Below are 25,450 nucleotides of genomic sequence, written 5' to 3' on the forward strand. Positions count from 1 at the left end.
TGGAGTTTGGATTTGAAAAATTCTAAACTAATGACCGCCTACACCATGTGTGCTGTTTCCCATGGAATGGGGACCATTTCAATGTTTTCACTGTCCCTTACATGAAGGTTTTACCTGGCGGTGAAAGACAGTAGAAAATGGCCATTTAACCAAACTCTCTAAACTGTGGGCAGGTGAATCGGCAAAACACCAACAGAGTACTAACTTGGTAATGAAGCCAGAGTAGACGCTGTCATCGAGATATTTGAGGTCAGTCTGCTTGTAAATGAAGTGGGCAGGCCAAGGGTTGGAGGGAAAGGTTAGTCCGTAGCAGTTGCGACACAGTGCCCTCTCTATAATACTCTAAATGAGGCCCATCGTTCTGATACCTGTTGTTGAGGCAAGTACATCCCATCTACACATTCAATTCACCAGCGATATATATATGTTCGGTGGCATGTGTAGCTGCAGATACACATGCTGTGCATAGTGCGCCGTCTGGTGTTGGGTCGGAGTGTTACAAGTTGTTTTTCTTCGAAGAAGTCTTTTCGAGTCACGAGACCGAGGGACTCCTCCTCCTTTGTTTCCATTACGCATGGGCGTCGACTCCATCTTAGATTGTTTTTTTTCCGCCATCGGGTTCGGACGTGTTCCTTTTCGCTCCGGGTTTCGGGACGGAAAGATAGTCAGAACTTCGGAAAACTACGTCGGTATTGTTTCGTTCGGTATCGGGTTAGATAGAATCGACACCGAATCGTGAAGAGCTCCGGTAGCCCTTCGGGGTAACTTCGACCCCGTCGGGGCCTGGTCGGCCCGACCGCGTGTAACATCGACACCGATGGAACGGACCCCGTTCCGATTCTGTCCTAAATGCCATAGTAAATATCCATATACAGACCAACATTTGGTCTGTAACTTGTGCCTGTCGCCCGAGCACAAGGAAGAAACGTGTGAGGCCTGTCGTGCGTTTCGGTCCCGAAAGACGCTCCGTGACCGAAGAGCCAGAAGGTTGCAAATGACGTCCACGCCGACAGGACAACGAGGGTTCAAGGAACAAGGAGAAGAAGAGGAAGCCTTCTCCATCCATGAATCAGACTCGGAGGAGTTCGACGTCGAAGAAACCGTGAGTAAGACGTCGAAACAAGCACCACACGGGAAAACAGACAAGGCCCAGGGGACGCCACTGCCAACAGGCCATGGCTCAACCCATAAAATAGGTGACCGTCCATCGGCACCGAAAAAGGGCGAACCGGTGCCGAGATCGTCCGACTCGGGTCGAGACACAGGCACGCAGCAATCTCGGGACCGAGAAAGTGCTGCCGAAAAGGGTCGGCGCCGAGACAGCGGAACTGAAGCTGCTCGAGGCAGAAACAGCGGCACCGAGGATGATCGACGCCGAGAAGGCTCGACTACAAAAAAGAGAAAATTCTCCTCGGAGCCGAAAACAAGCAAAGACACAGTTTCGGTGCCAAAACGCCCAGCAACCGAACCGACTGCCAGCTCGTATTCAGAGGAACAATCACTGTCCTCTCAAATGCGCAAACACAGATTTGAAGAAGAGTTACAAACCACTGACGTAGACCACACCCAGAAGCGGATCTTCATACAGAGTGGGACAGGGAAGATCAGCACTCTTCCCCCAATCAGGAGGAAAAAGAGACTCGAGTTCCAAACACAAGAACAAACACCACAAGCAAAAGTGGTGAAGAAAGTAACTCCACCACCCTCTCCTCCACCTGTAACTCATACATCACCGGCACAAACTCTGTCACATTCACCAGCTCATACCACCATGAGCCAAGATGACCAGGACGCTTGGGACCTATACGACGCCCCAGTATCAGACAATAGTCCTGAGTCGTACCCTACCAAGCCCTCACCACCTGAGGACAGCACAGCGTATGCACAGGTGGTAGCTAGGTCAGCAGAGTTCCATAACGTGTCGTTACACTCAGAACCTGTCGAGGATGACTTCCTTTTCAACACCCTCTCCTCCACCCATAGCACCTATCAAAGCCTGCCTATGCTCCCGGGAATGCTAAGGCACGCAAAACAGATCTTTAAAGAACCTGTCAAAAGCAGAGCGATAACTCCACGGGTGGAGAAAAAATATAAAGCACCGCCCACGGACCCTGCTTTTATCATATCACAACTGCCACCAGATTCAGTTGTAGTAGGGGCAGCTCGCAAGAGAGCCAACTCGCACACATCAGGCGACGCCCCACCTCCGGACAAAGAGAGCCGCAAGTTCGACGCAGCTCGAAAAAGGGTTGCTGTACAAGCTGCAAACCAGTGGCGCATCGCGAACTCTCAGGTGCTCCTAGCGCGATATGACAGAGCCCATTGGGATGAGATGCAGCATCTCATCGAGCATCTACCCAAAGAATTACAGAAACGGGCAAAACAAGTAGTTGAGGAGGGACAAAATATCTCTAATAACCAAATACGCTCCTCTATGGATGCAGCGGATACAGCTGCAAGAACAATAAATACTGCGGTAACTATAAGAAGGCACGCATGGTTGCGCACATCCGGGTTTAAACCCGAGATACAACAGGCAGTGCTCAATATGCCGTTCAACGAACAACAATTGTTTGGACCCGATGTGGACACGGCAATTGAGAAATTGAAAAAGGACACTGACACGGCCAAGGCCATGGGCGCACTCTATTCCCCGCAGGGCAGAGGCACTTCTGGCACATTTCGCAGAGCACCCTTCAGAGGGGGGTTTCGGGGTCAAGCCACACAAGCCAGCACCTCACAATCAACACCGTCTACCTGCCAGGGACAGTATCAAAGGGGAGGCTTTCGGGGCCAGTACAGAGGGGGACAATTCCCTAGAAACCGGGGAAAATTTCAAGGTCCCAAAACCCCTACAACCAAACAGTGACTCACATGTCACTCAACCCCTTCACACAACACCAGTGGGGGGAAGACTAAGCCAATTTTACAAAGCTTGGGAGGAGATAACAACAGACACTTGGGTCTTAGCAATTATCCAACATGGTTATTGCATAGAATTTATCCAAATCCCTCCAAATGTCCCACCAAAAACACAAAACATGTCAAAACAGCATTTAGACCTTCTCGAATTAGAAGTTCAGGCATTACTGCAAAAGGACGCAATAGAACTTGTACCACGTACACAAAGGAACACAGGAGTTTACTCACTGTACTTTCTAATACCAAAAAAAGACAAAACACTGAGACCAATCTTAGATCTCAGAACACTAAACATCTACATCAAATCGGAACACTTTCACATGGTCACGCTACAAGACGTATTACCACTGCTAAAACAACAAGACTATATGACAACCTTAGATCTAAAGGACGCGTATTTCCACATACCGATACATCCCTCGCACAGGAAATACCTAAGGTTCGTATTCAAGGGAATACATTACCAATTCAAAGTGTTGCCGTTCGGTATAACGACCGCACCAAGAGTATTTACAAAATGCCTAGCAGTAGTAGCTGCACATATCAGAAGGCAGCAAATACACGTGTTCCCCTACCTAGACGATTGGCTAATCAAGACCAACTCCCTAACAAAGTGTTCACACCACACAGAGTATGTCATACAAACCCTCTACAAACTCGGTTTCTCCATCAACTATGCAAAATCACACATTCTGCCGTGCAAAACAAAGCAATACTTAGGAGCGACAATCAACACAACAAAGGGGATAGCCACTCCAAGTCCACAAAGGGTTCAACATTTTTACAAGGTTATACAAGCCATGTATCCGACACAAAAAATACATGCAAAGATGGTATTAAAACTCCTAGGCATGATGTCTTCATGCATAGCCATTGTCCCAAACGCAAGACTGCACATGAGGCCCTTACAACAGTGCCTAGCATCGCAATGGTCACAGGCACAGGGTCACCTTCTAGATCTGGTGTTGATAAACCGCCAAACATACATCTCGCTTCTATGGTGGAACAGTATAAATTTAAACAAAGGGCGGCCTTTCCAAGACCCAGTGCCACAATACGTGATAACAACAGATGCTTCCATGACAGGGTGGGGAGCACACCTCAATCAACACAGCATCCAAGGACAATGGGACGTACATCAAACGAAGCTGCATATAAATCACCTCGAATTGTTAGCAGTATTCCTAGCGTTGAAAGCATTTCAACCCATCATAACCCACAAATACATTCTTGTCAAAACAGACAACATGACAACAATGTATTATCTAAACAAACAGGGGGGAACACACTCGACACAGCTGTGCCTCCTGGCACAAAAGATATGGCAATGGGCAATTCACAACCACATTCGCCTAATAGCACAGTTTATTCCAGGGATCCAGAATCAACTAGCAGACAACCTCTCTCGAGATCACCAACAAGTCCACGAATGGGAGATTCACCCCCAAATTCTAAACACTTACTTCCACATTTGGGGAACACCTCAAATAGACCTATTTGCAACAAAGGAGAACGAAAAAAAAAATGCCAAAACTTCGCATCCAGGTACCCACACAGGCAGTCTCAAGGCAATGCTCTATGGATGAATTGGTCAGGGATATTTGCATACGCTTTTCCCCCTCTCCCTCTCCTTCCATATCAAGTAAACAAATTGAGTCAAAACAAACTCAAACTCATACTAATAGCACCAACATGGGCAAGACAACCCTGGTACACAACACTACTAGACATGTCAGTAGTACCCCATGTCAAGCTACCCAACAGGCCAGATCTGCTAACACAACACAAACAACAGATCAGGCATCCAAACCCAGCATCGCTGAATCTAGCAATCTGGCTCCTGAAATCCTAGAATTCGGACATTTAAACCTCACCCAAGAATGTATGGAGGTCATAAAACAGGCTAGAAGGCCATCCACTAGACACTGCTATGCAAGTAAATGGAAAAGGTTTGTTTGCTACTGCCATAGTAATCAAGTTCAACCATTACATGCATCTCCAAAGGATGTAGTAGGATACTTACTACATTTGCAGAAATCAAATCTGGCCTTCTCTTCCATAAAGATACACCTCGCGGCAATTTCTGCATACCTGCAGATTACCCATTCAACTTCACTATTTAGGATACCTGTCATTAAAGCGTTTATGGAAGGCCTAAAAAGAATTATACCACCAAGAACACCACCTGTTCCTTCATGGAACCTCAACATCGTCTTAACAAGACTCATGGGTCCACCTTTCGAACCCATGCATTCTTGCGAAATGCAATTCTTAACGTAGAAGGTTGCATTTCTCGTTGCCATTACATCTCTAAGAAGAGTAAGCGAAATTCAAGCGTTTACTATACAGGAACCTTTTATTCAAATACACAAAAATAAGGTAGTTCTAAGAACTAATCCTAAATTTTTACCAAAAGTTATTTCACCGTTCCACTTAAATCAAACAGTAGAACTACCAGTGTTCTTTCCACAGCCAGACTCAGTAGCTGAAAGGGCACTACATACATTAGACATCAGAAGAGCACTAATGTACTACATTGACAGAACAAAACTAATTAGGAAAACAAAACAACTGTTTATTGCATTTCAAAAACCTCATACAGGAAACCCAATATCAAAACAGGGTATAGCCAGATGGATAGTTAAGTGTATCCAAACCTGCTACCTTAAAGCAAAGAGAGAGCTGCCCATTACACTAAAGGCACACTCAACCAGAAAGAAAGGCGCTACCATGGCCTTCCTAGGAAATATTCCAATGAACGAAATATGTAAGGCAGCCACATGGTCTACGCCTCACACATTTACTAAGCACTACTGTGTAGACGTGCTATCCGCACAACAAGCCACAGTAGGTCAAGCCGTACTAAGAACTTTATTTCAAACTACTTCCACTCCTACAGGCTGAGCCACCGCTTTTGGGGAGATAACTGCTTACTAGTCTATGCACAGCATGTGTATCTGCAGCTACACATGCCACCGAACTGAAAATGTCACTTACCCAGTGTACATCTGTTCGTGGCATTAGTCGCTGCAGATTCACATGCGCCCAACCACCTCCCCGGGAGCCTGTAGCCGTTTGGAAGTAATCTTCAACATTTGTACATTTGTAAATATATTACTTAAACTTTATTTTGTACATACTTATTCATTCCATTGCATGGGCACTATTACTAACATACACAACTCCTACCTCACCCTCTGCGGGGAAAACAATCTAAAATGGAGTTGACGCCCATGCGCAATGGAAACAAAGGAGGAGGAGTCCCTCGGTCTCGTGACTCGAAAAGACTTCTTCGAAGAAAAACAACTTGTAACACTCCGACCCAACACCAGACGGCGGACTATGCACAGCATGTGAATCTGCAGCGACTAATGCCACAAACAGATGTACACTGGGTAAGTGACATTTTCAATATAAACACTTGAATACGGCAATTCCCTTGCCGCTCCTGACCGCCAATGGTGCCTGGATACGACGCGCGCCACCGCGTCTAACATAAACACAACACCTTATTCCTTAATAAGGCAACCGGCACTCCGTGAATGTGCTAAATAAGGTTTAATACAACCAAACAGGAACGCGTTTCGGCGTCTCCGCCTTTCTCAACCTGTGGCGGCCCCCACTAATATACAGTGATATACACACCTAAGGAAACCCAAAGATTACTCACTACATGATGTACAAATTAAGAACAATACACACATCATGCATAACTCATAAACCTTAAAATATGTGCAGTGTACAAACAGCCATAGCTTAGCACATTTTAGCACATGGCGCTAAAGCATTGTACGCTGCATCACCACAGAACTGCATCATACGCACTAGCCTGTCACATAGCATTGACTGTTTACTGTCTGACTTCATCTTCTTTGTTTTGCAGACCAAAGAAATATTCGAAATTAAAGCCAGAGCGGTGAGTGGCTATGCCTTATGTCTCTTCCGCCCACTACTTTTCTCAGCAACATAGCTAATCTTTTACATTTTTTTCAGTCATCCTCATTTTCTCGCCTTCTCTTACTCTTTTTGTTTTGAACTCCGTACCTCTTTCTTTTCCTCCATCCATCTTCCCTCCCTACTATCCCACTCGCAAAGATTCCCTTCCCTAAGGGTGTCTGGGACTATGGGTGGGGCCTCCAGGGGATGGTGCACTTTTAGGTTGCAGTACCTGACCTACCTTACTGTCCCCTAAAGGAATTAGCCTTTTCTTCACAGGCCGAAACCATCAAAAGACAGCAAGGAGAAACCAAAGCGGTGGAAACCTCTGGCTCCCGTTAACCTTCACAGCCTGAAACATTTAAAGTAAAAATTGGAGAAGCCTACTTCTGCATGTCTCCTTCTGCTCTTTAAGCTTTCCAACCTTTCCGGGAGCAGAGCCAGGAGGCAGACACAGCTACATTTCCATCTCGAGCATTTGCATTCTCATACATTACCATTGCATTAACAGCACTGTTGTGGACTAGTTAGAGAATGTGAACCTCAAGTTTTGGATGACTCTGGTGGGGCTGAGGGGTACTTTGATTAGCCTTAATCGGTCCTGAGAAAAGGTAGGAATGACAGTAATGCATTACAAATACATGATGAGCAGTTTAAGTCTGCCATGCGGAGCAGTACAATCCATTGACTTCTCGGAGTAGTGGTCAGTCACTGTTGACATGCATAGTTGTGACACCTCGTGACAAAGTAGGGGATGTGCAGGAGTGATATCTAATGGTCAGAGCTTGGGATGTGCAACACTGGAGAGACAGAGTATAACAAGTACAACAGTGGTATGTAGTGACCAGTCATCAGTACGTGGCATGTGTATCAGCAACAATTGTGCTCTATAGTTAGCTAATAGGTTGAAGAATCCTGCATGTAGCGAAGAGTCCGAGTGGCCAGTCAGATAATAGCAAGCACATCAGTGACACTGGTCGCCACTCAAAACTCTGTATGTGCAAACCTGACACTTTGGTGTTCAGAGGTGACTTAAAAGGTGATGTGCCATGCTTTATAAAACTGCTAAATAAATGCATGGATAGTCATAGTCAGAATATGTCATGTTCAGTAGTGAGACCTCAACGCCAATCAGACATGCAGCAGGGATGATTCGTATAGCTCCTAAGCATTTGTACTCGCTGTGGTCCAGACGTGGCCTTCCATTAACTCCCATGGCACATGGGGTGGCTGTACATTTAGTTTTTGTCCTGAAAGGGGGCGTAGAATGATCCACTACCCAGCAATTATTAAATAACGCCAAGCTTGCTAAAAGCGAAACTTAAAATAACAAGCTTCTGAAGGTGTGGCCTTACTGTCTGAGGCGCCATTTGCCTAGGATGTTGACGCTGCCATGAAAAGTACATCTTTTACTTATCATCAAAGCATAGGAGTGTCTGTGTCTGAATACTGGCTCAGAGATTCTCCCGGAGGGGTCGTGAGTTTTCGTTGGTGGTGACAGAATCCATTCTCTTAACCAGGTCAGAAGTACTAACTTGGGTTGCATGAGTCAGCAAACTATGGTGGAGGGTAGAAGAGTACTAACTGGAGATTTTCAAGCTGGTGTATCTTAATTCTAATACTTAACTTCTAAAATCTATCAGTCAAGAAATATTAGTCACTTCGAACCATTGGCATTCATTTGTATGGTTAGTGTGTTTAAAAGGGACTTATTCTACCAGTCTGAAGGGTTGAGAGAATTTATAAAACCTTACGAATTAGGAATTAACATTGCCATTGCACTAGTTTTACCAAAGATAGAAGACTGATCACTCAGAAGATTCAACAGAAACAAGAAAACTTCCAACACTAAATAATGTCACTGGGAGTGAGGGCAGGAGACTGATACTCGGTTTACAAAGCAAAAAATATACAGTCTCACTGGAGGAAATTATAAAATTCGCAAATCAGTAACAAAGAGAGGAATCCCACGTGAACCTGCCATTAAATCATAAAACCATTCCGAATGTAGAAGTATACTGTTGGTGGAAAATTCAGACGGAAAATATCATCAGTATTTCAATAAATTCAACAAAATAATCCTGAACGAGAGAATCATCTTATAAATTATTAAAATGGGGCCTGAAGGAACAAAGAATTTATTGTGTAGTAGACTAAAAAATAGGAATCAATTACATGAAAACTTGTAAATGTTACATTAATAGAATTAGATTACACAACATTGATATTTCCACCTTTTTTTCTAGTTCACAACAGCCCGCAACCTTCATCACCAACATTTAGGATCATAGCAAATTTCCTGTTTTTTACCTCTAGATCCTGTACATTGCAGAAAATCAGCAGATGTAGCATTGGGATTAATCGGAAGTATAACATTATGTTTCTACCTTTACTTAATCTGGAAAATATTTTCCCAAGTAAATACTTTAATTCTTCCGAACCCCCTTCAAAGACGTTGAGTTTTCAGCACTTTCTTGCACTCCACATTTTCATAAGACTAATGACTAAGAGCCTCCAAGGCTTAAATCCAAAAGTGCAGAGTGGAGAAGGCATTGCAGTTGTTTCTGAACATGGAAAAGGTAAATAAAAATTACGTGATAATACCATTTCTATTGCCCACTCCTGGCACTCTTCAAGGAACCTCATTTACACCATACTTTAGTGTAACTTACAAATGAAATAATGTATTCAGATTTCTTTCAGATTTTTCTGGTCTAAGGGAAAGCTGTGGATGTACAGATCTGCTGATCCCAGCTGTGTGAACCAGGTCTGCTTTTTACATGCAGAGTAGCTGCTTTTTCAGGTGACCAGACTTTCCAAACCTGAACAATCTACATGCATTAAAGTAGGACAATATGTAATATACAGGACAACATGTAGAGGACTACTTTGAGAACACCCACGGAGACAAAAGAGGGACTATATAAGCACCTCTCACAGATCTCTAACATAGACGAAATTTAAGAACAATTAGGCCACAAGAACCAGAAAGCAAATGATAACACCCAAACTAGATAACGACCAGTGTTTCTGTGAGGCGACTGTGATGAAGCAAAACAAATAAATGGGAATTATTTTCATCCCTTTCACATATAACAAAGAAGAAAACATTCAGGGCCCTTTTTGTCTGAATCAATATAGCTATTAGAATTTTAAGAAGTACATTCAAAGGCTGTTAGATGAAAACACAAAAGATAAAATTCTTAATAACTCCTCTCACTACCTCATCACCTACGCTGTTATAAAGACAAGAGGAAGGCTTATGAGCCTGGGATTTGGATGAGGGTCTTCACCTATGCTGCCTGACCCCTCTAAAATACCTGTTGAACTCACCTTAGCTGCATAATGTGGCAACGCAGTGCATTAGCAGATTGTTTTATCAGCAGCTTCAGTTACGTGCGAAAAATCCTTGAGAATCCAGACCAGTCCCAGAATAAATTACATATCTTCAGAAATAGGTTTCATTTTAAAGCTGATTATGATTAATGTAATGAAGGATCTGTTAAAAGTTCTATAAACAGATGTTAATCTAATACAATGGCTGCAGCTCCCACCAGTAACCCAAAGAACAGCCAATACATTCACCTGTCTGGACAAAAGAATTGTTCCTCAGAAAATTAAACAGTACTGATGGAACACATTAAATACATTTATGTTGCGTTATTGCTCTTAAAATGAAAAAAAAATAACCACTCACATAAGTTGTTCCTCAGGAAATTAATGATTTGTCACTTAATATGTGCATCAAGAACAAAGCATCTACTGCCTAATAATTGTAAATATTTTAATAATAATTAATTGAATGCAGTATACTTTACTCGAAAACATTAAATATAGCTTCAAGAATAAAATATTATTCTTTTGATGTATTGACACACATATCAGAATCCATTGACTACAAAATTCTTGCCAGTGAGCGGACATGTGGCCAAAAATAAAGAAATCATACATTAATAAATCAATTAATTTGTTTAGTGTGGGCATTTATTAAAAATATAGCAAATTGCTGTCTCCCAGAAGACTGGGGGAATTATCAGAATCTTTTAATCCAATAATGCATGTAGAAAATTCTGAAATGCAGGAACACTCTGCAAATAGATTGAGACATTTCTGCAATTCACAAATCAACACAAAAACATACAGTTCCTCAAGGAAAGGCGACATCCTCCCAATATATTGACATATCGCTCTAAATTGCCTTTAATAAATGAGAATGAGTGCTCACCATGCTCAAAACTAGATTACCATTTTCCACGTGGATAAAGAAATCTTCCATGAGGATCCCCTTAACAGATTACATTGAACTCTGCAGAACACAGAACAACTGCTAAATTTTTCAACAGTCTTAAACAATAAAGCAGATACGTTTGTGAAATCGAGAAACATGCTTGCAAATCCTAGTTTTCATCTAAGAAAGATTCTGCTATAAGACCTAAAATAGAATAACATTATTCCAACACAGTGCTATTTCCCAATAGCCCAGAAAACATTTTCACATAACATATGTTGTATCAACAAATTGACTAATCAAAAAATAGGACAATAGTTTAGCTAGGGTTTCTTCAGAGAGATGGAAAATCTGCAAGTTATTGATTAGCCTGACAAAATTAAGCTGATAATGAATTACAAAATAATTTCTCATAGTTTACTGGGATACTGGTACATTGATCAGACTTTACGTTGATTGACATAGAACTTGTAATCAGCATACATATAGGAGTAGAGTTATACTAACAAATGAATGGAGTTCTCACACTAGATCAATGTTCTGAGTAAATATAATGTAATATATCAAAATTAATCTCCCAAGGATTGAGCCAGTTTCTGGAAATATTAGATTAGGCTATTCAAAAATGTAGAGACTACTGCTCTGAATTATTTTAATAATCTATTAGAGAGTCTCTCAAAATATAGTAAGAGTATCCCTGCAAATTAGGAAATCAGTACGAATCATCTTCATTGATTTAATGTTCTTTGGAAATGTAGGAAACATTTTAAAGCAAATCAGACATTTATTGGAATTCATCCCTAAAGGAAAGGTGTCTTGCAGTAGAATAAAAAGTCTCTTGGTAAAGGAAAAGAATCGTGAATAAACGGTTATCTTTCAAACATACCCTGCATTGTTGGAGGATTTGTCATTCTAAAATGTAAATAGTTCCCAGATGTAATATACATAGAGTCATTTTCTTTCTGAGGCGATAATACATATTTACAAGGTAGGTGCAAGGGGCTCAGGCTGGATTTTTCAGGATAGACACTAATATGTAATATCCAATTTAGATTAATTGTATGTAAATATATCTTATGTAGATATCCTGAAAATCTAGTGTGAATCAGGTTGTCCTGCAGCAAGCTACCTATGACACCTCTGTGGAATAAACTACTTGTCCTTTTTTATTTAGCACCTCTGTGAATAATGGACTTTATCCCAATAATGTATCTGCCATTATTGAAAGGGTTGGAGTAATAATTCTCAAGGAATAAACCATTCAGCTTTTCATTAATAAGATTTTTGTAGCAGAAACTAGTATCTCCATGGAAGTTCTCTCAGGGTAGTTTAAATAGTCTCTACAAATAAATAAATAATTTTGCAATAACATTGTTCTTTGTTAGTAATTGTGTAATCTCCGTATGAGTCACTTGGAAAAGGCATTCATCTTTTTATACTTGAAATACTATTTCTTGGAATTGAGGACATACTGCCACATACATGTATTATATTTAAATGCAATTGCTAGACATTAAATTTACTTTATATTCTCCACTTTAATAGAAGTTCTTGTCTGATAGATTAAGCACAGTGAACCCATGCAAATAATTCCCCAGATAAGTAAGTCACACATTTCATTTGTCCTCTCACAGTGAAGTAAGCAGAATTCAGTAAAAAAAATCTTCTTTCCTATATATTGAATTTTAGTGTTTTTCCATTTGACTTCAGTTAGGTTGGAGTGAAAGTTAATGAAGGATATTCTCTTGTCAAACTAATTGCCAATAAATATATACATTTCCCTTAGCGTGCAACTAATAAAAAATGTATTTGCTTTAGAGATTGAATAACATTGTGAATAGTGTACATCGGTTTATTTCAGACTTAAAAGTTAATTGCATATCCTAAAAATGATTTAAGCACCATCACATGTTTCTCCATATGCATTAGTTCCTAGAATTACTTATTTAATCCTCCTACTAGTTAGTTGTTAAGAAAGTGAAACAGAAATATCATATAGGGTGTGGAAAGGGAATTCTCTTCCCTCTGGCTGCATGTTTATTTGGGAATAAATCACTCATTTTCCATGAACAGGCTTCTAAACCAACAGTGCGGTCTTACGAAGTGTTCATGGTTCGGTCACATTTCGAGAGATCTGTCTGTTGCCACAATGGGGGCCTCCAGAAACCTAGATGTGTAGGTTGAATCTTTATTGAATTTGGGTGTCTGATTATCTGATCTCTACACTCCTCTCTATACAGGCCCCGTTCCTGTGCTCCATGCCCAGATCGGCGGAAGCAGCAGCAGGACCCACACACCTGTGAGTGCACCTGCAAAAGGAGCGCTGATCGCTGTCGGTCCAAGGGCCAGGAGCTGAATGAGCATACCTGCAAGTAAGTACCACCCATGAGGGGAGAGTGGGATTTCCAGAGAAAGCAATACAAAGTAAGTAACCCACTTTGGGGAAAGGAAATGAATTGATCTTACAGCACACGTGTAGCGAGAAGGTGCAAAGAGCAGTTCTGTAGGTATTACTGTGTATGCATGTGTACATCAGATGGTAGGGGGTGTATATCAAGTCAATCTAAGCTGCAGTTGTTGCCCTGTGGGGGTGCAGAGGTTAGCCTTTCATGTGATTCGAGATTGAGGAGGGCACTTGGAATTTTGCGCATGTGGAACATCTGCCAAATATAGGCAGGTGTCCTGTCTGCCCTAAGAGGGTACTCGCATGTGAAGGACATCTGCTACAAATGCTGTGTGTATATACACTCTAAAAATAAGGTGGGCAGGACATCCAACAATTTTTTATGAATATCCGATCCGCCAAGCTCTAAATAATACTAAGTCTTTTTCTTTTGGCCAGTATTTCTGAGCCCTAAAAAATGCAACATGCAAGTAGGAAGAAGGTGTTGCATCGTCACAGTAAGGCCTGTTGCTGTGACTGCACTATACCTTATGTGCTAAAGGTGTAACCTATCATCCTGACTGTCGAGAATGCTTAGAAAACTGTCCCTGTCTGCATAGAATCTGAAGTGTGTGATCTTGTGAGTAGAGTCGGTTGCAACTAATTGGAGGCGGAGCAGCTCTAGCGCACCGTCCGTGCAGCACAATATAAACAGCTACTACCCCACAGGGAATATATGCTTAACCTCTTCGTTGCGGGCGTCGGCGTGCGGGTCACGACCAGTGGCCGACACCAGGAAGGGTATCAATAAATCGTCGCACCCGAGGAGAGTCTCCCCTTTCTTACGAGGCCTTCTCAAAGTGTTTCCTGGCCCCCGATCGCAGCACAGCTGCGATCGGGGGCCGGGAAACACCACTAGACGCCAGGGATTTCACTTTGGGGGGGCGGCCCCCTTGGAAAACGGGCCGCCCCCCGGGGGCATAATTAATTTTAAAAAAAAAGGTAGGTGCCCCCTGGGGGGGGGGGGGGGGCGCGATCGCGCCCCCCCCCCCCCGGGTATTGTTTTTTAAAAAATAAAAAATAAAAAAAAAATAAAAAATGACAGGGGGTCGCCCGTGGGCAGGGTGACACCCTGTGGGGGCAATTTTTTTTTTAGATGTTGTAGGGTTTCCCTGGGGGCCATTTTGGCCCCCAAGGAAACCATACAACAACTCAAAAAAATAGATCTATATATAGATCTATATTTATATATCTATGTAGATAGATATATCTATGTACATGGATATATCTATAGATATATCTATGTACATAGATATATATATATATATATATATAGAGGTAGATATATATATACCAAAGAGATTTATAAAGTGTGCTACTCACCTGTGAGGGTCTCAAGGCGCTTGGGGGGGGGTGGGGGGAGGGAAAGGGGCTGGGAGGTTCACTGTTCGAAAAGCCAGGTTTTGAGGCCCTTCCTGAAAAGAAGTAGGTTTTGGGTCTTGCAAAGGTGGGTTGTGAGGGCGTTCCAGGTTTTGGGTGCAATGTAGGAGAAGGATCTGCCCCCGGTGGTGGTGTGTTTGATGCGGGGGACAGAGGCGAGAGAGAGGTCAGCTGAGCGGACGTTTCGTGTGGGGGTGTGGAAGGTGACTCTCGTTGAGGTAGGCAGGGCCTGTGTTGTGGAATGATTTGTGTGCGAGGATGAGGATCTTGAAGGTGATCCTTTTGTCAATAGGGAGCCAGTGGAGGGATTTGAGGTGTGGAGAGATGTGTTCGTGTCGGCGGAGGTCGAGGATGAGTCGTGCTGCTGAGTTCTAGATGCGTGTAGTTTACGCTTGAGTTTTAGAGTGGTGCCGGCGTAGAGGGCGTTTCCGTAATCAAGCCTGCTGCTGATGTGTGCGTGAGTGACAGTTTTTCTGGTCTCTGTGGGGATCCATTTGAATGTTTTTCAGTATACGGAGTGTGTTGAAGCATGAGGAGGTGAGAGCGTTGATTTGTTGGGTCATCGAGAGGGAGGAGTCTAGGATGATGCTGAGGTTGCGTGCGTGGTTGGCGGGGGTGGGTGCAGGGCCTAGCGTGGTGGGCCACCATGAGGGGTCCCAGGTGTTTTTGTGTGGGCCAAAGAGGATTATTTCGGTTTTGCTTGAGTTGAGTTTCAGGTGATTGGCTGTCATATATATATCACTTTTGTCAATATGTGTGTGGTTTCCCTGGGGGGAAAAGGGTCCGACTTGTCTAGTGGCAGTTTTAGTGCCATAAAGAAGCGCAGAAGGTTTATATGCCTACTGCAAAGAGCAAATCTGTATTTTATGTAAATAGCTGAGTACATTAGCAAAGTCTATGGAGAGATGAAGGGCACTTTTGCTGGGTGGTAATGAGGGAATCCGAGGAGGAGGGAGTGGGAGCACCAATAATGATTGTTGGACTGGGCGCAGGATGTGCTAAAGACTGTGAAGAATGGTATGTGACAAGGTGTTTTTTGAGTGTCTTGAAAGTACGTGCTGATTGAGGGAAGAAGCGCAGGTAAGGTGGCCTCTACTGTTGCACGTATCTCACACACCATCGATTTTGTGACTGTCTACGTAGGCTAGTGTTTTAGAGCAACAGTTTAGCCAATAGCAGAGATGGCAAAACAAACTGGTTTTGTAAGGCAGGCACCTGTGTTTTTGGTCCTGGATTCGGCGGCCATATAGAGAAACACACTAAACCCAAACATTTCTGGAAACTAGACATTCGGGGGAGTCCACAGAGGTGTGACTTGTGTGGCTTCCCCAAAGTTTTCTTACCCAGAATACCCTGCAAAGCTGAAATGTTGAAAAAAAACTCAATTTTTCTCGCATTTCTGTCACACAAACTACAGGAATATGCTGGGATCCACAATATTCCTACCACCCAGTGACTCCTCACCTGTCCTGATAAAAACACTACCCCACTTGAGTGCCTACACCTAGTGTCTGTGTCAGGAATGGATCACCCCAGGGTCAACAGCTGCCTCACGTAAGGACCAACATTGACCGTTGTGTGATCTATTCCTGTCGCAGGCACCAGGCCTAACCACACAAGTGAGGTATCATTTTTATCGGGAGGCTTGGGGGAACGCTGGGTGGAAGGAAATTTGTGGCTCCTCTCCGATTCCAGAACTTTCTGTCACCGAAATGTGAGGAAAACTTGTTTTTTTAGCCACTTTTTGAGGTTTGCAAAGGATTCTGGGTAACAGAACCTGGTCAGAGCCCCGCGAGTCACCCCATCTTGGATTCCCCTAGGTCTCTAGTTTTAAAAAATGTACAGGTTTGGTAGGTTTCCCTAGGTGCCGGCTGAGCTAGAGGCCAAAATCTACAGGTAGGCACTTTGCAAAAAACAGCTCTGTTTTCTGTGATGTGTCCACGTTGTGTTTTGGGGCATTTCCTGTCGCGGGCGCTAGGCCTACCCACACAAGTGAGGTATCATTTTTATCGGGAGACTTAGGGGGGACGCTGGGTGGAAGGAAATTTGAGGCTCCTCTCAGATTCCAGAACTTTCTGTCAGCGAAATGTGAGGAAAACTTGTTTTTTTAGCCACTTTTTGAGGTTTGCAAAGGATTCTGGGTAACAGAACCTGGTCAGAGCCCCGCGAGTCACCCCATCTTGGATTCCCCTAGGTCTCTAGTTTTCAAAAATGTACAGGTTTGGTAGGTTTCCCTATGTGCCGGCTGAGCTAGAGGCCATAATCTACAGGTAGGCACTTTGCAAAAAAACAGCTCTGTATTTTGTGAAAAAATGGGATGTGTCCACGTTGTGTTTTGGGGCATTTCCTGTCGCGGGCGCTAGGCCTACCCACACAAGTGAGGTATCATTTTTATCGGGAGACTTGGGGGAACCCTAGAATAGCAAAACAAGTGTTATTGCCCCTTATCTTTCTCTACATTTTTTCCTTCCAAATATAAGAGAGTGTGTAAAAAAGACGTCTATTTGAGAAATGCCCTGCAATTCACATGCTAGTATGGGCACCTCGAAATTCAAAGATGTGCAAATAACCAGTGCTCCTCAAAACCTTATCTAGATCCCATTTTGGAAATGCAAAGGTTTTCTTGATACCTCTTTTTCACTCCTCATATTTCAGCAAATGAATTGCTGTATACCCAGTATAGAATGAAAACCAACTGCAGGGTGCACCTCATTTATTGGCTCTGGGTACCTAGGGTTCTTGATGAACCTATAAGCCCTTTATATCCCCGCAACCAGTAGAGTGCAGCAGACAAAACGGTATATTGCTTTCAGAAATCTGACATCGCAGGAAAAAGTTACAGAGTAAAACATAAAGAAAAATGGCTGTTTTTTTCAGCTCAATTTCAATATTTTTTTATTTCAGCTGTTATTTTCTGTAGGAAAACCTTGTAGGATCTACACAAATGACCCCTTGCTGAATTCAGAATTTTGTCTAGTTTTCAGAAATGTTTAGCTTTCCGGGATCCAGCATTGGTTTCACACCCATTCCTGTCACTAACTGGAAGGAGGTTGAAAGCACCAAAAATAGTAAAAATGGGGTATGTCCCAGTAAAATGCCAAATTTGTGTTGGAAAATGTGGTTTTCTGATTCAAGTCTGCCCGTTCCTGAAAGGTGGGAAGATAGTGATTTCAGCACCAGAAACCCTTTGTTGATGGCATTTTCAGGGAAAAAACCACAAGCCTTCTTCGGCGGCCCTTTTTTCCAATTTTTTTGGAAAAAACTAAATTTTCACTGTATTTTGGCTATTTTCTTGGTTTCCTCCAGGGTAAACCACAAACTCTGGGTACCATTAGAATCCCTAGGATGTTGGGAAAAAAAGGACGCAAATTTGGCGTGGTTAGCTTATGTGGACAAAAAGTTATGAAGCCCTAAGCGCGAACTACCCCAAATAGCCAAAAAAGGGCTCAGCACTGGGGGGGAAAAGGCCCAGCAGCTAAGGGGTTAAGGCCTTGTTTGTGTGTGTGTAGACCACATTGCTCAAACAAGACAACCTGTATTTGCCTTAGAAAACGGCCAGTGACTAAAAATTTATTGATATTAAAATACGTAAGTCACGCTGGTTTACCTAATCAACTTTTTACCACTAATTTAAACATAATTTAATATCTGGTTCTTTCTTCTCCCCCAGATGCGAGAACCTTCGGAGATGAGCAGAAGGGGAATTAGAGCTGCTGGTGGCCTGTGGTCGTCAACTTGTAGATTTTCGAGGCTGATGTGTCTCTGTACTACAGGTGTAGATGGTTGTCTGCCTACTTCCCCCAGTTTGTGTTGTCACTTGCATCATGCTAGCAGGAAGCGGGAGCTGGAGGTGCTGGCAAAGGGACAGAAAGTCTCACCTTTGATCATCTGTGAAGTGGGTGAAAGAAGAACACAACGACCAATTCCTGCATCCATTCTGTGCCATAAGCTGCCATCAGCTGGAGTGAGAAGAAGTGGTGCATGGGAGAATATGTGTATACATAACCGCGGTTTTAAATAAGGACCAAGGCACCTTGCCCCCTGACAGGCTGTGCCAAAACCTGTACTAACGAAACCAAACTTTGAAAAAAGTAAGCTCAGCGACACAAGAAAGATGGACACTAGATTTTGAACTGCAAAGACCCATCCATGGGATTAAAGATGCACCAAAACTGCCTGAATGAAATAGGAATGTAAACGACCGCTATAGACAAGGGAAAACTGCTAAATGTTTTTACTGAATATATATGCTAAGAAATCAGTAGAAAAGTTAGCATGGGTGAAGCTGTTTACCACTTCACCAGATGTGCACAGCAGAGAAAAGTGGAACGGTGGCTGGTAAAATGACTTATGTTTCTTGCGACTGCCCACCTTATTCTGTAGCATCACCCTTTTTTTATTAGTAGCATTAGACTAATCTTTGACCCCTTTTGTTTAGATTTAAAAATAATCACCGCTTATGTCTTAAAAGTCACAGTCCACTAAGTCAGCAGTGACTTACGCTGGGTCAGAGCCAAAATGTGCAGCGCCACTTTTTTTCCCCACACAAGGCACTGCACGATGGGAGAAGAGAGCAACATATAGACAATCGGGGAGATGTGTGAGAGAGATAGAAGTGTAGAATTGTCTCTTTAAAAGACACTGTCTGGGCTGATATAAAAATCTGTTCTGTTCTTTCTTTTTTGAGCTGTTGCCTCCATGCCATGATACATGTCTTCAGGTTTTAGAATCTCTGGCCAGACTTTCAGATACAGCAGTACTTACTATTCACCTACAACATCTTGCACATTCCAGAAAGTCAATGGGACGGTTGTCGATTTGCTGGCCTAATGTTTGTGGAAGAGTTGTTGCTGTGTTGAATGTGATCCCCTGAGTTATTCTTACCTACTTTGTAAGCATTGCAGAAATTGACCATGCCACATCTGTTGGTGCTTGTTTAGCATGACAGGAATGTCATATTAGAAAATGAGGGTCCCACCGAACCACAGCCTTGTCGTAAAGTGGCCTTGACAGAGATAACACCTGCTCAGTTTCTTGGCTAAGTCATGTAATGGCAGTTCTGTTGGAAATGCATGACCCATTATATACAGACAAGATTCCAGGCAGTGTACTGTGTCATTGTGCCAACCTACGGCGAGCCTTCTTTGGAGTTCCATGGATGTGATACTCAATCCATTTGCCATATTACAAGTGCCATAGGGTAGCATGCACTTGTGATATAGCAAACGGTGTATACACCACATTTGTGATGGATTAATTCACCTGCCAAACTCTCAGTCTGTCAGGGCATGGTTTATAGTTTGATAGATGGATACTTCACTACAAACACGTCGTATATCTGCCCGCCTTATCACCGGGGCCATAGGATATAATGTATTTGTAATAAGGGGGATAAGAAATTCGTCACGTGTCTGACCGATTGACACATCTGCCAAACTCTAAATCAGAGCCCTGGTCTTTGGCAACCAATTCTTTGTAGAGATGTCCTTATGGCAAGGAGTGACCTAGATCTCATAACAAGATTAATACCATTTCAGGAAGTAATTGTACCAGCTTTGTCACAGCCTGCTTACCGGTTTTGCTTATTTTGTTATTTAAACAAACACAGTGCCAGATCTCAAGAGGCAGACATTCAACAACAGCATCCAAATTGTGGGGCACAATTTTCAAAGAGTTCAGGCCTGAAATATGTGAAGAAAAGTAGAGCTCTATGCAAAGGATCTGTGCCACCTATGGTGCCTTGAGGGGTGAATGAACTGTCTCCAGTGTGTAGCTAACCAATGAACAGAGCAAGTAGATTTACGTAATTATGTGGAATTCGCAAAAGTGCCACATAATCCATTACCTGCTGTATAATTTAGAGGTTTGAAAACAATCTGTAGCTAGCACAAAATAATCAAATGTTACTCTTAAAAGTGCCATCCATGGTGGCGCAGTGGGAGACCCTATGCAAGGTTAAATGGTCAACTTTCTGTTGCTGAATACGAGGTAAAAGATTTGGTCAGACAGTATTAACGTGTTAAGAGGACAAATTTGTGAGAAAAACAGTACCACAGAACGTGATGCATTATGCTGCATAATTTTGCACATATGTTGCACCCATTTCTGTATAATTTCGGTGGCTCTGTCTATGGAGTATTTTACCACAGTCCCCCTCCTTACGCCTTTTGTTTGCAGTTAGTTTCAATATGGAAGTTATTCTGGCGCAAGGAAGCAACATAGTCAGGAGCATCTCTGTACTTTTGCCATATGTAATCCATGTCCACGGATTCTTCATAAATGAACAATTCTTGGAAACTACATCCTGGGACATTCCCTCAAACTTGCCCAGCTCTGAAGAAAATCTTGTGAATGTTGAACCCTACGCACCTTCTTCCTTGTGAGTCGTTTAGATGTGAAAAAAACTGATGTACACTTTTTGCTGATGTTTTATATGTTCATGTAAAGAAATGCATATTTTATATACATATTATTATATATATATATATATATTTAGATCTATATTAGAAAATAACATTCCATCTGGCATTAAAAACTGTAGGCCTTGCTCTTTCCTTTCATCTTTGTACTTTTATAGGAGACTTGAGGTACCAGGTCACTCTGCTGAAGGAGTCTCTGATTTGGAGGCCACAATATCTGGTGAGAGGTGAGCTTTCACTTTGGATGGTGGATTAACTTGTAGACCTCACATACACTGAAAGATAGTCCACTTCTTACACATTTCCAGAGCTTAATCTAACCTGCTACTTTCTTTTATTGAACTTTAAGCTCCAACGTTTTCCATCATAGCAAATCCAACACCACCTACATGCCATATGTTAAATTATAGGTTCTCCAGCATTGGGGTATCTTTAAAAAAGTTCACTTTTACAACTTATTGTTATCATTAAAAATGACCCAAAGTCTACCCAGGCAGGCGACACAGAGGCTCCAGTCCCTCAGATTTTCTATTGCTTGTCGTGTTTCGGGAGTCTCCCTGAGCTCTGCTCAGTTTATACTTCAGAACAGCTACTTTTCAAAGATTCTTGGGTCAGATATAATTTTAATTTTTTATCAACTTATAAATTGCTGACCATGTCAGAATATCCTAAAAAGGGTTTACTTAAGCCATGTAAGACCTGTGGCAAAAGGAAATTACACTCAGAGCACAAAGTCAGACTGTAAGATCTGCTGCACATTCTCCTAGAAAACTCTGAAGGACCGGGAGGGAAAGCTACTCTTGTGGTTACAAAGACATAAATCAAGGGAACACCCACTTTCTGATGAAAAGATTGACTCTTTAAAGACTGAAAAATCCTGCAAGAGATACAGGTCACAAGAAGATGAGCCTTTAGAACAACTCAGAAAGGGCCTTAAAAAGTCTCACCATTTACAAAGTTAAAAATCTTTGGAGATTTTGCCAAAGACAACAAAAGATTCCTCTAAGGTCTCTTCAGAGCCTACAAAACCAATAGTGAAGGAAGTTTCTCTCAGAAAAACGTTACCAAAAAAGGCTGTTTCTGTCAAAAAATAAAAAATGTCATTGTCAGTGACATCTGTCGACGACGACTTGTACCACCATGACATCGATGTTTACTACTGTAGCGTCTCAGATTGTAATTTTCTTTTATCCAGTATTGGATCTTTCATAAATTCACATGCTTGAATCATCCCCGTCGTCGAAGTGGGAGTCCCACGGTACATAAAATAGCAATAAATAATAAAGACATTTTTTTTGCCATAGGCTATAATGGAGTCAGAGCTTGCTCATATAGCCTATCCATGTCCTTTTGTGAAAGGACCCAAACCTGCCTGCTGTCCAATCAGGCACCAGCACCCTCTAGAACCTTCTCCAGAGAAGCTCCCTTCCTCAGATTTTCTACCGCACGTCGTGTGAAGGGAGTCTCCCTGAGCTCTGCTCAGTTTTTTCTTCTACTTCAGAGATTTTCTCTCAAGAAAGCTTCAAATATGTCAGATTCTTCTAGAAAAGGCCTTTTCCGCCCTTGCAAGACCTGTGGGAAGAAAAGGCTCCATGTGGATGACCCACATAAAGAATGTTTGTACTGTCTCTACCCACAACATCAGGTTAAGGACTGCAAAATATGTCGCACCTTCTCCACAAAGACCCTCAGAGACCGGGAGGGCAGACTCCTGACATGGTTACAGGCCAAATCCTGTACTTCAGGTGAGGAGAGTGGGTCAGAGAGGCCACATAAAAGGTCCAGATCTGAGGACCTAGGCCACATAGAGAAATCCAGAAAGAGGCAGAAATCTCATCATGGGAAGGGCTTACAGACTTCAGTCTCCTCTGAGCCTTCCTCTCCTCTTCAAAAGAAGGAGTCTTACCATCTATCTCCTTCTTCAGAGCCTTCTACTTCTGGAAAGATGACTCTGAAAATTAGAACAACGACGACAACACCGTCGACGACCGTGACAACGGTACCTACATCTACCGTCTCCACTTCATCGTCGACGACCTTAACATCGACGGTAAGGGGTCCGATCCCTTCTCTCCAGACTCCATCGGCACCGTCGACGACTGCCCCGTCGACTATAACCTCACCCACGTCATTCTCATCGGCGCTATCGCCATCGACGGGGTCAAAGAAACTACCATCGACGACACTACCGTCGACGACACTACCGTCGACTAAACCATCGTCGGCGAAATCATCGTCGGCGACTCCACCGTCGACGGAAAAATCTGCACCATCCACGGCTGCATCAACTTTCACGCCATCGACAGCAGTGATGCCTAGTGGACACGTTGAGGCCATTCCTACCTCTTCCAGGTCTCCAGCTCTCCGAGCCATGGTCAGCATCAGAAGTCTACCTGCACAGGACGTTTATCCTACCGACACATCTCCAAACAAGGTGTCGGCTTTACTACCCAGTCATCTTCTTGACTGGGAGGAATCGGACGAAGGTCCTTTTGGAGATGCACATAGCCCTTCGCAGCTCCATGTCAAATATCAAGATGACGATGAAGAGAATGAGTATGAACAGTATCAACCATACTACTCTCATCAGGACCAATACTATAAAACACGGGAGCCTCAACACAGAGACACCGTAGAAATGCCTTCCTCCTTAATCCAGGATTTACAATCCATGCTTCAGGATTATAGGAGAAGGTTTCCAGCGGAAGGTCAACCACCGGCGCCGGTCTCTACGGTGACGCCAGGTAATGCTCCTCCTCCTCCAGCTACTCCAAGATCAACATCACACTCTGTGTTAGCTGCACCCCCCAGAGATGAAGGTTCCACTTCAGGGGAAGAAGAACAAGAAGGAGAAATTTCTACTCCACAACATCCTACAGAGGAATGGGAGGATTACTTGGCCTCCACTCCTTCTCCACCACCTCCTCGCCCCTCTGATTCTCCGCCCGAGGACATAGGTGGTTTCCATAATCTTATGGACAGAGCCACAGTACGTTTCCACCTACCATCTGTCTCCCAATCGGAATGTTTCCTGCATGATTTCAAAGAACAATCACGGAAGTCGGTACGGTTCATTCCGATTATTGATTACATTTGGAGCAAGGGCACAAAGATTATGCGGAATCCGGCTACTGTTCCTCCAGTTTCACAAAAACTGGATAAAAAATATAAGGCGACCCAAGATTCTCCGGCATGCCTTACTGGCCATCCAAAGCCTGATTCGGTCATCTTACAGGCTGCTCAAAGGCGCTCCAAAAATCCATCAACGCCTATCTCCACTCCTCCAGACAAGGAAGGTCGCAGACTGGATAATATAGGCAAGAGATTCTCCTCAATGTCTGCAATCACTGTCAGGGCAGCGAATTCATTAGCAATTTTAGGCCGATATGATCGTCAGATGTGGTCCGACATGCAACCTTTCCTGGACCTCATCCCAGAAAATAAGCAAGAAGAGGCACGAAAGATCCTACAGGAAGGTGAGCGTGCGTCGGAAGAGATTATTGACTGCGCTCTGGACATAGCCTCTACTGGTTTCCGCCAACTAGCGGGCACCGCTGTCTTACGACGACAAGGTTGGCTCAAGGCCACATCCTTCAGACCAGAAGTGCAGTCCCGAATTCTAGACATGCCTTACGATGGGGAATCTTTGTTTGGCAAACATGTGGATGACGCACTTCAAACCATTAAGACGGACACAGACACGGCCAAGTCCCTGGGTACCCTGCAGTACAGGAAGCAGCCCTTTCGAGGGGCTAGAGGGAGAGGTTTCACCTCATTTCGAGGTTCCTTTCATAGACAGTACCAGCAATCGCAATACAGGCCTTCATACCATCAGCAGTACAGGCAATCATCGACTGCCTCCTATACCAGACAGGGAGGGAAACGAAGACAGGGTTCACAATCCAGAGATCAACCTAGAAAGCAATGATCTTCCACAGGCACTGGCTATGCTCCCTCAATGCCCGCAACATCAACAAATAGGAGCAAACATTTCCAACTTCATCCAAGAGTGGAAGAAGATAACATCGGACAAGTGGGTGCTAGATATAGTGAAAAGAGGTCATACCCTGGAGTTCACAGAAAAGCCACCGCTTCACCCACCAACATCAGGCAGCTCTCTCC

General features: G+C 43.2%; 1 protein-coding gene across 2 annotated transcripts in view; it reads left to right on the top strand.

Moving 5' to 3' along the window:
- VEGFB (vascular endothelial growth factor B) overlaps window positions 1–21,455 on the top strand; it is a 227,393-nt gene extending 205,938 nt beyond the window's left edge. Inside the window, exons 5-8 of one of the 2 annotated variants that reach the window (XM_069207104.1) lie at window positions 6,806–6,838; window positions 7,138–7,224; window positions 13,327–13,458; window positions 18,580–21,455. In XM_069207104.1, the coding sequence (XP_069063205.1) occupies window positions 6,806–6,838; window positions 7,138–7,224; window positions 13,327–13,458; window positions 18,580–18,601 (274 nt within the window). In that variant the 3' untranslated portion in view covers window positions 18,602–21,455. The remainder of the gene's footprint in view (window positions 1–6,805; window positions 6,839–7,137; window positions 7,225–13,326; window positions 13,459–18,579) is intronic. The other variant, XM_069207105.1, reaches the window with a different exon arrangement.
- Window positions 21,456–25,450: the final 3,995 nt, after the last annotated feature.

Source organism: Pleurodeles waltl, chromosome 9 (assembly GCF_031143425.1).
Source record: "Pleurodeles waltl isolate 20211129_DDA chromosome 9, aPleWal1.hap1.20221129, whole genome shotgun sequence".
NCBI classification, from domain to species: Eukaryota; Metazoa; Chordata; class Amphibia; order Caudata; family Salamandridae; genus Pleurodeles; species Pleurodeles waltl.